The following is a 16131-nucleotide window of genomic DNA, read 5'->3' on the forward strand; positions in this document are numbered from 1 at the left end:
TCACCGATTTGTTACCACTGTCATCGGTAATTGCTGGTAATCAGAGGTAACTCAATTAAAATTGCGTTCAGATCTGATCACGGTTCGCACTAGTGAAGCAGATCAGTAAACCGATACGCTGCTCAGTACAATTTGTACCTGCTTAGAGTTAGAGTTATGATTTGAATTTATAGTTGGGAATGGGAGATGCGAATCACCGGGAACTATGACAAGTAATTCCTGGTTTACAATATGCCAGTACAGTAGGACAGTCGCGCTTAGCCGCAGATTAACAGTTCAAGCATATGTGAACTGAACATTTGAGCCGGTTCAGAACTGATTTATACACGCCAAGTTTGTAAGACACTGGCAACATTATCTTTAAATGTTATAAAACTTTTTGCGTCCATAAATGTATGTGCCACCGACCGATTGCGAAAATCGTCAATTTAAAATCTCACTAGGCATATTTTTAATTATGAACTAGATGGCTTATTAAACTAAGAAGTAAAGATAATCTAGATAATATGGTATTAACCCAAGAATGACAAAGAAGTCTCTTACTCGTAAGCAATGTGAGGATTTTTTTAAATAAAACAAAAACTGTTTTATAAATTTCTTTCTATTATAATACAATAAAAATAATTTTAATAAGGCCAACGAATGGTTTCTATGCATTCTACATTTATATTGCTTTTGAAATGTGTTTTTTTTAACAAATAATACTATGTGTAAAATATACGAAAACTATGACAAGCAAAGTACTTCTACAATGCAGTGATGAAATTTATTATAACTTGAATTTAAAACATTGCTTCTACCGATTTTAGTTATAAAGTCAACAATGTTTAATTCTAACATTCAAAACAAAAACATACATAAGTTAAAAAGCTGACTTTTTTTTGTTGTGGCTTGTTGGCGGCAGTCGCAATCCATAGTAAAAGTATTTCTGTTTTCTGTACTTTGGTAATCAGTAAAATAATTAAACAAAGATTCATAATATTCAGTGACCAAAAGGAAATTTAAATGTTATAAATCTAGAATTTATTGTCTATTGTTTATTCTTAAGTGCATTTATTACTTGTTGGAAAACTACTCGAGTAACTAATTATATTTGAGTAAATTACACTTTCTATTGTGCTAATAATTTCGTCATCGAAATTATTTAATTTCCTGAAAACGAATTACTAATTTCCGAAGCGAACTATGTCGAATTTGGAGATTATTATTGCAGTATATAACATACATTTATACATATTTAACTTTAATATAACAGATAAAATATAATTTCTCTGAATTTTGTGTCCGTATATAGAAGCTCTATAGTGTAAATAAAATGTGTGCGCTTCACATATTAATATTTTCTCACGAAAACTTGTAAAGTTTAATGGAAAATTAAATTCGCTTTCATATATCAATATATTATAACTTAGCATGTATTTGTGTTCGTATAAGTTTTAACTTTACCACATTGTGTGCGTCATTTGACATTTCACCTTTCATTTGATATGGTTAGAAAATTAGTGGTCGAGTGTTCGAATTTCGTCCTTCTTCTTATGTTTTATCAAAGCCTTAGATATAATTATGTCTGGTTTGCATCATGCCAGTAAATTGGAAAGTAGAGCTGAATCGCGAAGTCTAGATAATAATTTCAAAAAACTCAAAACCGCATTAAGCAGAAACACTCAAAAATATAATTAAAAAAATTGTCTATGAAAGCCGAAATATTGCCGCGTGTGCGCTATGTTAGTTACTGGATTGGCATGGTCACTGGCGCCAATTAGTGTCTATTTCGAGCATTAGTACTTGCCTTAATGTACTGGCATAATGTGGACCAGGCATTATTGTGAACCGTGCCAAAATTAAAAAAAGTTTTCACTGACATTGTGAATTTCGTTCAAAAAATCCTAGAAAATAAATAAACGTACAAAATAAAAAGAAATAAAACAAAATTAAATCATATCCAGTCTGTATTAAATTGTCATCAGAAGCGATTAGTGTTAGTACAAAATATTGTAAATAAAAAAAATTAACTCTATTAGTAGGTATAAGTTTAGAAATTAAGGTTATAAATGAAGACGTTTACCCAAAAACAATAAAAGAACTTATTTAAGAGTTACAAATAAAACATTGTAATATATTTTTTAATACCTACGCCGTAGTAAATAGCAAGCAAAAATGTAGGATATTTTAAACATATATATGTCTATACAACATACAATATTACTGTTCTGTTTTAATCTGTATATAACACTATATTCTCTTTTAAAGTCTTTACATAATTGCCTTTATTATATAAAACTTTAAACGTAATACATTAGAACTGGTCAATCAATTCAATACAATTTTATTTGGAGATTTAGAATTTTGCTCAATTTGGCACAATAAAAATAAAATATTTCACGACTTTTTAACGTTCTCTGAGGTTTTTGTTAAATGTCTATGATTTCTTTTTTATCAAATTACTCATTTCTATTTGCATCAACGTACCAAAAAAATAATTATAATCAGTTGATTTCTTAACGGATTCTATACTTAGGAGCATTGCGTTAGTTAACAAGGATTTGTTGAATCCATGCAAAGTTGCTTGCATCTTAATTTTCACTTTAAGGCCAACTACATTTAAAACATCTATACCTAGAATTTTAAAAGAAAACAAATGGAAAAACATGTAAATTACGAATTATCGACTAGTTTCAACAGTCAATTAATTGGGGCTCCACACGAGTAAATTTATATTTCTTTTCACTGTTATTTTTTATACACCGCTAGATGTTGACCTCCATAAGGGTGCTTTCATACGAAACGAATCGTCAGTCGCTGTCTCATATCTAGTTGATTGTGAGACCAAGAGTCTGCGACTACGACTTTTGTCCTGAAGTCGCATACTCAACCAAAAATTAATTAGCATTGCAGCTAATTGTGAGTGGCTAATAATAAGTTTGTTGTAAACAAAGCCTTAGAATCACGATAAAACTGATACCAAAACTCTAACAACCTTATACATAACTTCAGTTCAATTTTCATGGAGGTCTACATGAGCTGGTCGACTTTGCCGTCGGTCGTCCAGGACTAATTCATATCCCGCTCATACTACAAACTATAAGTTAAGCATTTCATCGAGCAGCATTGATTACCCTGCCCTATATTATAGTACATTTTATAAAAAATCTTATTAAATTTGTAAGCGCTATTGCGTACTGAAAGTGTTGATAAATCTATGTGAATCAAGTTTACCTAAATGATGCAAGAATAACGCTTGTTCATATCTAAGACGCGGTCGCGGACGCGAAATTTCATACATATGACATCGTATGAGAGTGTTTACATGTAACTAGCGGAGCTCGCGATTTACTCGAGACGTCAAATAAATTAAATCAGTTTGAATCGGTCGATAGCGCCCTCGAATTAAATATGAACTTAAATTATTGCATTTTGTATTCCACATAAGTAACAAAGAAGTTAAATCGAAACAGCGTTACGTTACGAACTAATGAATTGTAAATTCCCTTATTATATATGTAAGCGTTTCACTGAACATTCTGCGAGCGATTGTTCATCACGCTTGTACAAATAAAAATGCAAATTTTTCATATAAATCACGGATATCTCCGTCACATATAATCTAACGCACGCACATAGATTTTCTTACAGCCAAGTTCAGGAACACAACGCCTATGGCAATAAGTACCAACTTATATCTGATATATTGTCTGCGAAAGCTGGAACTAATGTTTGACGAAATCCTGCAAAGAAATTATCACATCGTTATATGACTGTTGTTTGAGTCAAGCTTAAAACAAAGTTCTGGATTGTTCTGTTTTTCTTGCTACGTTTAAACAAGGTTCATTTAATAACAATAGTTTATCCACTTGTGTATGAAACATGTAAATAACTACGTAACTTACTAGTATCTTTACTACGAAAGGAGAAAAAAGGAAATAGAAATTACCAGCTCCTAGATAAATAACCAGAACTACATTTCTTATGAGTAAAATTCTAGCAAGACACAGATATTGGCCTAAATGTGATTTGTATTTTGGGGGTCATCCATAACTTACGTCACATGTTAAGGGAGAGAGAAGGGGGTCGACGTAGGTTGACATTGTGAACAAGTGGCGAAGAGGGGTCCCAAATTTCATGACATCACATGACAAACATTTCAAAATGTTTTTTTAGCTATATTGTTTTTAATTATAAATTTGTAAATGTAAAATTACAAAATATGTGAAATCACACTAAGTTGGACGAGGGGGTCATGAAATTCGTGTAAAGTTACTCATAGATGTCCCCTAGTTATGTAAAAAGTCTACGTAAGTCTTAAAAATACTAGATATTATCTGGACTGGGAAAAATAATGACAATAGAAAAAATAAAGTGCTATATTTACAATACTGTTGTATACAATACAATTTTAATGTAACCAACCAGCTTGAGATGGTCCGTGTTATGTACAGCGAGGGGCAGCGCTGGGGGGCTGCAGTCAGGTGGCGGAGCGGGTCTCCTTCTCTTCGTCCTCCTCTTCCTCCTCCTGCGCCATCAGCTTCCGCGCCAGCTGTAATGCCTGCAATGGGTTAATATGTAGGTTTCATATTTAAATTTCCATGTTTACAAATGTTGAGGAGATAAAGCAAAATTTTTATTTGCAAATGATTTTTTTTTCAGCATAATTTTAAATTTTTTTATTCATTTTGTTAATATATAATAACATACAATCAAATATTTTTGTTTTTTTTTTGTTTTGTAGACAAAAAATTATCAATAACAATACATCAAATTAAAATGGAAAAATACTTAAATTGTCCGAGATGTGATAAAAAGATTAGAATTTACGATGAAACTTAGAATAATCAAATTTGCCTATTGCTTTTGTATTTATTACACCGCTATTAATAGTTTATGTTGTTTACTGATAAGTCACAGATAAGATATTTTTCCTTTGTATTTATCTATCTGGATTAATACATAGCTACAAAAATATTAATAATCTAAAAGGTGCTATTCTTCTAAAATATGAGATATTTCAGCTATTCCACAATTATTTTCCTTTTACAGGACATTTTTCAAATGTTAAGACAATTATTTTGAACAAGTTTTATTGTTATGAGTATTGACGTGTGTCCTTGCCAAAAACGTCACACCATTTTGCGTGACACACCTTCATTATCACATAATAGGGTTAGCCATACTTGTATGTACAATTGTCTGCTAAAAAAAAATGTAAAAATGTGGAACCACTGTAGTAATGAACCTAGCAGAGAATTTCTATTTCTATATGAAATAGATTTATATAACAAAAAAATTTATAACATTTATCCATCATCATCATCAACCTGCCCTTATCCCTATGGAGGGTGGCACAGTATGTACTACTCCTCCATACATCTCTATCAGCCGTCATATCTGAATTTACCCCCTTCTTACGCATATCTTTCACACAATCCATCCATACTTTCTTTGGTCTTCCTCTATCTTTATAGCCATCCACATTCAATCTCATTACTTTTTTATTTATATGACTATCATCCCTCCACATAACATGTCCAAACCACGCTAACCTTCTGCTCCTCAATTTCTCGATAACTGGCGCTACTTTCAAACTTCCTCTGATATACACATTCTTAACTTTATTTTTTCTTGTCACACCACATATCCATCTTAGCATACGCATCTCAGCTACATGCAATCTTTTTTCATCCGAAACCTTAACCTTAACTACATTAATCCAACATCGAAAAAAAAATTATTAAATGACATGATTCTTTCTCTTATCATTCTATTCTTACCAATTGTAATTATATTTAACTCAATTTCAAAATACTAATAATTCTCGATGAACACACAATGATCTGGTTTAATCTTATTACATCAGAGTTGGAAAAGTTAATAAGTGCAAATAGGCAATGCGCTTGAGCTCAGTTTAACTCTATCTAGTATTTGCACCATTAGTCATTACAAGTACTGTACCCACACCAGCTATTACAGATGTGGTATACAATTTCAGTTATTATTAGCTGTTAAGATATGTTTGTAGTAGCATATTGTTTTTAATATCTATATTTATTAAACTAGAGTGAAGAATTTTTTTTTTTTTTCAAATACAATAAAGGTGTAATTTTGTTTTATTCAGAATGCGTAAAAAATAATGTTTGTTTCACAGCCAGACAAATTATTTTTAATTATAAAATAAATCTCAATATAAAATGAAAACTAAACAAGTCATTCAACTAAAACTTAAAATTGATAAACAATAATAAAACAAAGCTCCCAAGGTAACCTAAATTCATAGTAAATCAATAAATATACCGACCAAATAGTACAAGACTAAAAAAAAATATAAAGGTAATGGCATGTAATTTTGTTATCAAGTACAAAGCGTAGGCCGCCAGCCACTTGAATGATAACATGTGAGTCATCACCACAACATATCCAACACCCACTAGACTTACTAATTAACCTTTTACATCTACATAGGGGAAGCTTTAGTTACCATTAACCTGTTTTTTTAGTAAATATTGATTTCTTGTTGTTGATAAATATTTAAAATTATAATAAATCGATTAATTGATATTATATCAATTGTGGTGGTGTAGTACATTAATACTCTTTGATTGACTTTACTTATATCTTAAGTTAGTTTTTATTACTAGATAAATCCAGTAATAAGGGTTGCATGCAAAAGTCTTAATATATGGGTTTACCTGCAATGGCCAAAAGCCAAAACAATACATAGCAAACTTTAAATAATATGAAATATCATTAGAAGTTTGCTATGTAAGTAAAAAATGACATAAAAATATATAGATGTAAATATAACCTGAAATTCATTGTAGTGCATTTTGCGTTTCTTTTCAAACTCGAGGCGCCGCTGCCGCACATCCTCGGGCTCATCCATTTCCTCGTCGCTGTCGCAAGGCTCCACGCACTTGGGCGGCTTGTTCATGCTCGCTGCGAGTTTTGCCGCCAATATGTTTGCGTCCAACTCGTCCGCCGGCTCCAAGTCGCCGTCTATCGCTTCTGAGAAAGGAGTTTTAGGCTCGTCGACTTTCATGTGGCCGTAATCTTTGTCGGCAGGATGAAACGTCTCCATAATGTTCATTTCGTCAAACCTCTGCTCTTTCGCTCTCTTACTCGTAGAAGGTGTTCCGTCTTGCCCGTCTACGCTTCTTGAGGTCTTTAATATACCCTTTGAGGGCTTTTTCTGTAAATTCTGTGCCATACCGAAAGGTTTACAGTTGCATCCTTATAAACTTGACAACAAAAATTCCAGTTTAAGACGATTTATTTTATTTTTCGGCAGATGACAAATCCGGCAATTCTACCATTTTCTGACATATGCACCAATGTTGCAATTTATATGGCAAAAAATTTAAATAATTAAATCATTTTATTTTTGACATTACTGTGTTGCCACAAAACATGACTGTAACCCGAATATACGTTCAAGGAAGATTCACAAGCAAATAATTATAAAGTGCAAGGTAAAATTAAGAGCCTCTTCAAATATTGGTGTTATTATCGTAAAATATACATCGAGGAAAATAATTTATTGGAATTTAGTTCATCTGTAACATTGTAACACACTTGGAACACTGTCAAATCAAATGTCAGTGTCAAGCATCTTTTATATGTAATTTTCTCATGTTTGTTATCTTTACAAAAAATTTGTTAAAATTGCAAAAATAAAGAAAGTACGAAGAAAATTTATGAAACAAAATGGTTGAAGACTCTGCCTTAAATACTAATAAGCCAAAGGTAAAATTAATAATGTAATGCTCTCCCGTGTTTGGTGTTTACATTTTATGACTTAATTTGTGTTTGGGTACATTTTAAACCTGTCATAGACGGTTCCGATTGTTTTCATGATGCTGGGTTATATCAACTTACTGCACAACAACATACAAACATAAAACCTAAATTTTTAACTGAAATAATGCTTGCTTCTTGCTCCAGGCGAAAGCAACGAGACCTAAAGCAGTGTACTTGTGGACTGAAGCCGACGTACAGAAATGGCTGCGGCGTCACTGCAGTGACTACTACAGCCTGTACTGGGAAAGATTTCATGAGGTAATTTCATTTGTCAGTTGAGTATCAAATATTAAACTTATTCAAATAAGATACAGTTTAACTTTGTAATAATTTCCATATTAATGTCAATTGTTAATTCACAGCATGATATTACCGGAAGAGCTCTAGTTAGAATCAATGACAATACTTTATTAAGAATGGGCATTACAAATAAGGAGCACAGGGAAGCAATTTGGCGGGAAATTCTAAAACTAAGACTCAAGACGGACATTGTAGAGATACGAGACTTGGAACGGGCAGATTTTAACTACGATTTGTGACACAGGGAGTCATACGAGGCTGTTGCAACTCGTCAATCTGTCTTTCTTAAACATGCGCTCAAACTGTTGAATGTTATAATAGCTCTTAGGTTTATGACACAGCATAAATTGGATGAGGACAGTTAAATTGTAGGATTTATTAGTCTTTGTGTTAATTTCAAGTAAGTCTTCAGAATATTGTTAAACTGTTTGAGATTTTATGACATTTATGTGTCAGCTGATGAATATATTTTTCAAATTAACTGTTAATAAATAATGTTCCTATATATATGAAATAAAATTTAGAAAACTTCAAATACACTTTAACATTATATTTTATTCTCATAAGGTGTTTTCAAAGAAATTTAAGTATACAGACTGGACATTGCAAACTAAATTTTTTAGCACAAACACAAACAACTGGTGCTATCTCAGTTGTCATATTTGATTTGCCTAGTTTTAAAACATTTGCCAAACTTGTTGGCTGACTCGGTTGTTAAATAGTGTTATATAATAAAATAAAAGCGTTAAATTAAATAATACATCTACCTATCTATATATATAAAAGAAAGTCGTGTTAGTTACACCACTTATAACTCAAGAACGGCTGAATCGATTTGACTGAAAATTGGTGGGCAGATAGCTTAGAACCAGGAATAGGACATAGGATAATTTTTACCCCGTTTTCTATTATTATTATTTTTTTTATATCGCGCGGACGGAGTCGCGGGAAAAAGCTAGTAAGAAAATATTTGTAAGGTTACGTAGTTTGGAAGCATTTTAAAATTCAAATAAAAAAAATTAAAAATACTTCATGAGGTAACAGATAGCACTAATGTTGATAAGACTACTAAGGAAAGTAATGTCCTCTCTATACTTACATATATTTGAATCTCTTTGGGTGCTTAGAATGTTTGTAAATGTGTAAGAAATTGTTTATAATGTAAAGTAATTAATGTAAAAAAATCCTTTGAGACAAGGATAATATAATATTGTTAGGATATAAAACAAAATAAAGTATAACATAAACATTTAGATTATATTTTTACATTACTCGGTTCTGTAAAATTTCATATATTGTACACCTAAGTCTGTTTTTACACGGTCTTTTTGTACACGGTTTTGATATAACACGGTTTGAAAATTGAATATTTTTAATTTTTTTAGCACGATTTGAAATTTTATGTACTTAAATTTTTTTTGTCAAATTTAATTTTTGCGAAGTATGTTCATATCACAAAAAAGTATTTATGAAAGAAAAAAGTCTGAAACCATCGATAGTATCGATAGTTTGCGAACACTAGCTTAAAGATTTAAGTGAATTCCCCTTTAGCGCGTACAAACAATTTTTACTGGTCAAAGCAAATGTGAATAGCACTAATTTAGGGGAATTCCCTTTATGTGCATACAATAAAATTTACTGGTCAGAGCAATTGAAACGTGTTAATATTTTGTGAACATTCAATGCAATAAGACGTGTTTGGTAAAGAAATTTTTTTGCAGGCAAATTTGATTTTCCATTAAATTTAATAAAATAAACATGAATTCTTGTTCTTAAAAATTCTTGTTTTTCACTAATTTTAATAGGTTTTAGAGATTAGGAACAAATCACCCATTTTTGTATAAGATCAATGTCTTTTTTTACACGGCTTCTTCTGGAACCAATCTACCGTGTAAAAACAGACTGAGGTGTAGGTGTATACTAAACAGTCATTTCTGTATCTATTTGTATTTTTTACATGTATCAATTAAACATCTGTTTGTTACACTTTCATGTAATAATGACTACATAATGTATGACTTCACAGTTTACATCAAAATGTATATTCGTAAAATAGAAATTGCATTTAGTAATTGATATTTTTGATTAGGTTTATGTTTGACAATAATTACTAAGAGCATAGAATAAAAAAATATGATGCTCAAATTAATTAAACTTGTTGAACTATTTTTTTTTAATTTCATTCGAACCTTCGTATTGACAAAATTACTCCCTCCATTTGTTAAAAAAGGTGGAACAATGGATTATTTAGAATCTTTATACGTTAATCATTTATTTATTTATATTTCCATTAATTTATAATAACCGACAATTTATGAGATAAATATTTATCAATAGTAAAGTGATCAATCCATTGTTTCAATAAACATTGTTGAATACCGTGTATTGGTACGTCAAACTATTTCGCGCTAAGCCAGCACGGCGCGGCGCGGCGCGGCGCGGCGCGGTGAGCGTCCCGTCTCACTTCTGCTTAGCAAAACGTAAATATTTGCTGATGAGAGCAATTTACGATCGCTGAGAACATTCACATAAACTTTATATTGAATATATCGAGCATTAAAGTATTAGAATGTCGGTTTATTGTACTGATCAATTATTATATATATATCCTAATATAAAATTGGGAATATTGAGCGATTTTTAAAGGTATTTTTTTAATTTTTAACAGCGAATGCGACACAGAATAATCTTTTTTGGATGTGAAAGAAAATAAGAGACCTGTGACGTCTTATGCAATAGAATAAAAGTATAGACCGAGAGGGATATCTAACCCGGTGAATAAGTGAAACTATATAAGATTGCGCACTAGCGCCTTTTATGCCATTTTCTTATTATATTATATTTTCTTACTGGACCAACCGGTAGCAGCTTCTTTTTCAACTTATCCTTGCTTGACTATAAAAATAAATTGTTCAACAATAATAAGATAAAACATGAATTTGTCCAATTTGTTTATTATTACTCTAGATATTGTTTTATTTTGTTTGTTACTGTATACATTTTTTCATAACCTACAAAATAAACGAAACAAAAAAGTTATATAAAGTTTTTCTTATGTTGTAAGTGCTCCACATTTAACTGTGTGGTTCACGTTGTTTTCTACAGAAGGTGTTATTCATCAGTCCCGACTTCATAAATTAGACGCCTGGAAACGTTTCTCTTCAATGTTTGTGTTTGTATCGGTTACTTTGCAAACGGGTCAATGTATTCGTTTTTCTTCAAGATTATCTTAATACCGTAATAAATATTATTACTATTAAAGTAGGTATTTATCATAAAATAAAATAAAACAAGAGAAAAAATACAACTAAGGCATTTAATAAGGTATAATACAATTCGTAGATATTTGATAGTTGTGTTTGATGGACAACAGAAATAGTCTCGGCGAACGCAGCGCCATCTCTGCTGAGTATATCTGTTGCTGCGATGAACGATGTGGAAATATGTTTATAGTGTTAAATTTGTTATGGCTATTAAGTGTTGAATGCAGGAATGGGCGCCTTGTTAAACATAGACTCGTGCTCTAGATATAATCCTTGAGGAATGTAACTTGTTGGTGTTTATTCTAGTTTGGAAACTTTTCTAAACCTTCGACAACGCGTAAGCTAAGTCTGAGGGAATTACAATGTGTTTGGAAATAAATTGTTTCTTGTCACAAGTAGAAAAGGGCTTGGACATAAAACATCAAATATTACCTTCTATAAAAACAATTTCAAAACTAATTACGCGTTATAATTGATCAGTTTATAACAATCCGGTCCACTAACACGATAGGAGAAGTTAAAACAACTGTGTAGAGTGAGGATTTATAGTGACTAGTCGTACGCGGTGTTTGCTTTTTGTACTACAAATACCACACGCCCTGGCAGCAAGGAACCCGTACTATCACGTCTGGAATGTAATACTCAAGTCATGGACGGGTTGATTGCGGGATAGATGTCCACAGGACATGCGATAAACGCGGCAACGCTATGCGTTACGAAAATATTTATAAGTCGCTTTTGCATTTGGTGAATGACTGGTAGTGGTGGATCTAGTACAGTTTTTTCTTATTTTGGGGGTTTCCAAAGGCTTAACCCACCTGAGGGTCGATTTTATCAAGGTTTTTCTCTTGTTTAAAGTTTCTCAAGAGAGCTTCGTGTTGTTTCATTTGTTCTTTAATAAAGTTAGATATGATGCCGCTTCAGTTCATGACGACGTACAAAAGATTGTCGGCGCGGGCAGACAGTCCGAAATAGCCATTTTAATGACCCTCCTTTGTTTATTATTCTTGCCGGCCGGCCGCCGATGGATGCGCTTTTTATAACCCGACCGGGACCTCGCCATGACACAATACTTTTACATCTATCTGACGGACATTAATTGAATTGCAGCGCGGAATACTTACGTCATCTAACCTTTAAATATCTCATGTTTAAACTAATTACTACCTACTTAGGCATATTATCATTCGCGGCGGAGTCCTAAATTTAGTTCTATTTCCCACCATTTTCTTATAAGGAGGGATGGGAAGGGTAAGTGAATTTGACGGAGGAGAGGACGCCTAGGACGGGGACATATCCTCTTATGGTGCGTCCTCTCCTCCATTGATTAAGGGTAGACAACGCAATCTGCGTATGTCTATGGACAGCGGTCGCTTCGCTACTACAGCGAATACAAGTGGCCGCTTGCTCGTTTGTCACCTAATGATATAAAAAAATAACTGTTGTACTAGCATGACTTGTCCGTTCTCAGAGACCGCGAAGACTCAACCACGAAAAATAACTGTTGAGTATATATAAATAGTAAAATTTTGAACGTCGATGGAACATATTATAATATTTATTTTGGAAAGAAGTAAAGAAGGATCAACCATGCCGTTTGTTATTTTTGATAAATATGCAATGCCAGTTACATTTTTCCCACAGGCAATGGTAGTAGGTGGTGTTCTTTACGTAATGTTTAAAGATCTTTCATCTAACACAACAGTTGAATCTTTTCTTAAAATTGACTATAATTTTAGAAAAAACAACATATGGTTACTATCAACTTGTGTTGAAACATCGTAATTTACAACACAAACAAACATTTCAGACTAAAAAGTATCATACAACGTAAAGAAACATTTTGAAATCGAAAAACAAACATTTTATGCCCAGTCATGTTTCGCGCGTTTTTCATTCCAACTGCAATAGAAGTCTAGCTAATCACATCTCGGTTATAATTAATGAAAACCGGACGAACCATTTTCACGTGAACTTTATTGTGTCATGTCTTGACCAGTTTCCAATGAGCATCAGTGACCGGTGGATCACTGAGACTGATCGGGCACAGTTAGCCGACAGTGCAGCGCGGTCTTCACAAGTGCGCGAGCCCGCGCGCGGCAGTCATTATTAAAATTTTTCCTGCCTTTGATGTTCGTCAAGATTATAAGATATTAACATAATTATTTATTAAAATATTAAAATTATTTTTGGTGTTTTAAGTGCTGTGCAATATTGTTCCAAAAGATTCCGAAAGGTTTGTTTATTATAATTATTATCTAACATTTTATTTAATCGAGTCAAATTTTCACGTGTGTACTGCTTTGCGCTAGCTAACATTGATAGAATCTGTATCTGGTATACGCTGGATATTAAGATTTATTACAAACATATTAAAGTGCGTGCCTTCAAATAGATATATCAAAGTTTACATTAAATAAACGTAGCAGTTTTATAGCAACAATGGATTTTAAAAATTCGGTTATTTAATAAAATAAAACGTTAAAAAGAAACGTGACCTAAATTTTATACTCAATTTTTTTTAATTATAATTCAATTCAATAGTTATAGGGCATTAAAAAAATTCGTAGCACTTTCGTAGATCTTTTAAATCCTCGTAGAGGTACAATCTCGTGGCGTCGAAAACGATAATTTTCTTTACACGTACATCAATAAATGATGCTTAGGTAACTTACAGGTCGTCAAGGAAAAGTAATGAAAAAATAATGAAAAATACGATTCTGTTTTTAAGATTTTTTTTTCAACGTTGATATTTTGTATAGTTTAAATTTATTTTATTTTGTTGCAATTTTATAAGTTAGACTTATCGCTATAATAAATGAATAAACATCGTCGATTTTAGTAATTTTAACGTCGTTAGTGCTCACACATTGAGTTAAAATAAAACTAATAAAGAGGGGTAACTAACGCAGTCAATTTAATCAAAAGTAAGGGGTGATGCTCCAATAATTTGCATAGAGCTGTAAATTTGTAGAAATGTTTGGACCATTTTACGTAAATTAGAAGTAGGACAAGTGGGCGGTTAATGGTAAACATACTTAGGTGGAATAATTCCCATTCCAAGGAGGGGATCGACGGAGACTTCTCAGGTTTCATATTCAATGGCGTTCTGAATTCATCTAGCAATTTTCAACTTTATGCTAGTTATAGTAGCTTCAATATTTAATTTCACTGTTTTAATAAACATTTTAATATTATTATCTCGTATATATTATGTCGTAAAAATGTTAACCCCGATGTGATGTTTATCCAAACTGCCTCGGAGGTTGACAGAACAGTTAAGAAAAACAGTTTATTTCCGCAGGCGAATAGAAATTAAAATGTGAACGCATCGCTCAAAATGTTTGTTGGTTTTATTTGTTTCTTATTAGAAAAATGTTACACTGTGTTAATTAGTTATTATATGTACAACTATTTATTTCTTTCTCCTTGTTCTTGAATTGTGTATCAAAACTTTATAAATCATCTTTTTAAATGTCTTATAAAACTTATGTTTACTGGTATTAAAGAAAATTATATTTTTATTTAATTCAGAAATATTAGTTCATGTCTAATATATTAATTCTGTTATAAAATAGATTTTCGAAAATGAACATATGTATCGTATGTGCTTAATTACTTTTTAAGACTAACGCAAAAGACGTAGAACGAATCTATAAATTCATAAACGAAAAAAAAAGTTGTCGAGATTAACGCAAATTAAAATACATTTATCTAAGTTGACTTGCATAATGAAACATTGGCAGTAAAGTATGGTAAAGGCATTCCGTCAGTGCAGGCGCAGGCGCCGGCTGCCAAACGTCATGGTAAGATCGCTGATTGATCGCACGTCGTCGCACTCTTGTTAAGCGCATTCTATTGTACGATTGCTCTCAAAGTTTTTATTTGTGGATTTGAACTGAAATGTGTACGATGTCCTTTAAAATTTAGTATTTGTTAACAAATCAAGCAACAACGAACTCGAACAAAATGTTATAGTGATAACATGAAGTGGTAGTTTTATTTTCCTATCTATACAGAAATTTCCGGTGTCAGATTTCAGTAAATATAAAAAAAATAACAAAGTAAAGGTTCATTTCGACTTACACCGGTGGCTGTCGCTTTAAAGAAACATAGGGGAAATACATTCGTTTGTCTCGCTTTGACTCGACTGTCGAGGGTTGTTTGTACGATTCCGGCTTATGTCTAAATGAACCTTTAATTTTCTAATTATTGACACAATGTCATGTGTTATTTTGACACTTATGTAAACTTTGTAACACAATGTGTTTCGAGTCGAGTGAGTCGAGTCGTTCGACCACCATTAAAACATATTTTTATAGTCTAATAAATTCTTTCATCACAATTAAAAATGATGTCAAGAATTTTGCGATTAAACGTAAAATTTTTAATTCGTTTAAAAATAAATATATTTTTAGAACTAAAACGGCAAAATATTTGTCATGATCGTAAATAAATGGCACGCATGCATTCGTGTGCATTGTGCATAAGATCGGCCTGGATTTCACATGAACTTGGCAAATTTACGTTGGTAATTATGCAGTGCAGTGAACATGACGTGCTGTAATTAGGCGGCGGGAGTAGTGCCAAGTGGTGCAAACCGTTGCCAGCCCTGCTGCGGCCGCGGACTTTATGTTAACTAATTGATTAACACAAATGAAAATGCACTTTTTTGACATACTGTTGAACACTGTTTAGTATATATATTACCGTCGTCTTTTAACTAATTTTTTGGCGTATAAAGAATAATTTTTATTTTTCTCTTACTTTCGTTGACAAT

The 16131-nt window shown here is 32.2% G+C and overlaps 2 protein-coding genes across 4 annotated transcripts; one reads left to right on the plus strand and one right to left on the minus strand.

The window, feature by feature from the left end:
* Positions 1-2309: 2309 nt before the first annotated feature.
* LOC106718308 (protein phosphatase inhibitor 2) lies at positions 2310-7343 on the minus strand. Of its 3 annotated transcripts, none has more exons than XR_001357374.2 (3): positions 6797-7343; positions 4408-4534; positions 2310-3725 (listed from the first exon to the last, which is right to left on the minus strand). XR_001357374.2 is itself a non-coding variant. In XM_014512358.2 (2 exons), exons 1-2 carry the CDS (start codon positions 7196-7198, stop codon positions 4463-4465), a joined length of 483 nt encoding a protein of 160 aa, XP_014367844.1. In that variant the 5' UTR covers positions 7199-7340; the 3' UTR covers positions 4354-4462. The 3 variants fall into 3 exon arrangements, 1 of the variants encoding a protein (XP_014367844.1); XR_001357373.2 differs by having other exon boundaries at positions 2315-3725; positions 4408-4543; positions 6797-7340; XM_014512358.2 differs by lacking the exon at positions 2310-3725 and having other exon boundaries at positions 4354-4543; positions 6797-7340.
* Positions 7344-7636: 293 nt separating this feature from the next.
* On the plus strand, positions 7637-8550 carry LOC106718309 (protein aveugle). The gene is made up of 3 exons (XM_014512359.2): positions 7637-7734; positions 7933-8046; positions 8151-8550. The coding sequence occupies exons 1-3, from the start codon at positions 7696-7698 to the stop codon at positions 8325-8327; spliced, it is 330 nt and encodes a 109-aa protein (XP_014367845.1). The 5' UTR covers positions 7637-7695; the 3' UTR covers positions 8328-8550.
* The last annotated feature ends 7581 nt before the right edge of the window (positions 8551-16131 follow it).

This window comes from Papilio machaon, chromosome 15, assembly GCF_912999745.1.
Source record: "Papilio machaon chromosome 15, ilPapMach1.1, whole genome shotgun sequence".
Classification (NCBI taxonomy): Eukaryota; Metazoa; Arthropoda; class Insecta; order Lepidoptera; family Papilionidae; genus Papilio; species Papilio machaon.

Coding starts and splice junctions, on each gene's coding strand:
- LOC106718309 (XM_014512359.2), top strand. CDS start 7,696: ATGGTTGAAGACTCTGCCTTAAATACTAATAAGCCAAAG. Junction 7,735..7,932: donor TAAATACTAATAAGCCAAAG/GTAAAATTAATA, acceptor TTCTTGCTCCAG/GCGAAAGCAACGAGACCTAA. Junction 8,047..8,150: donor ACTGGGAAAGATTTCATGAG/GTAATTTCATTT, acceptor GTTAATTCACAG/CATGATATTACCGGAAGAGC.
- LOC106718308 (XM_014512358.2), bottom strand. CDS start 7,198: ATGGCACAGAATTTACAGAAAAAGCCCTCAAAGGGTATATTAAAGACC. Junction 4,544..6,796: donor TGCACTACAATGAATTTCAG/GTTATATTTACA, acceptor AACCCATTGCAG/GCATTACAGCTGGCGCGGAA.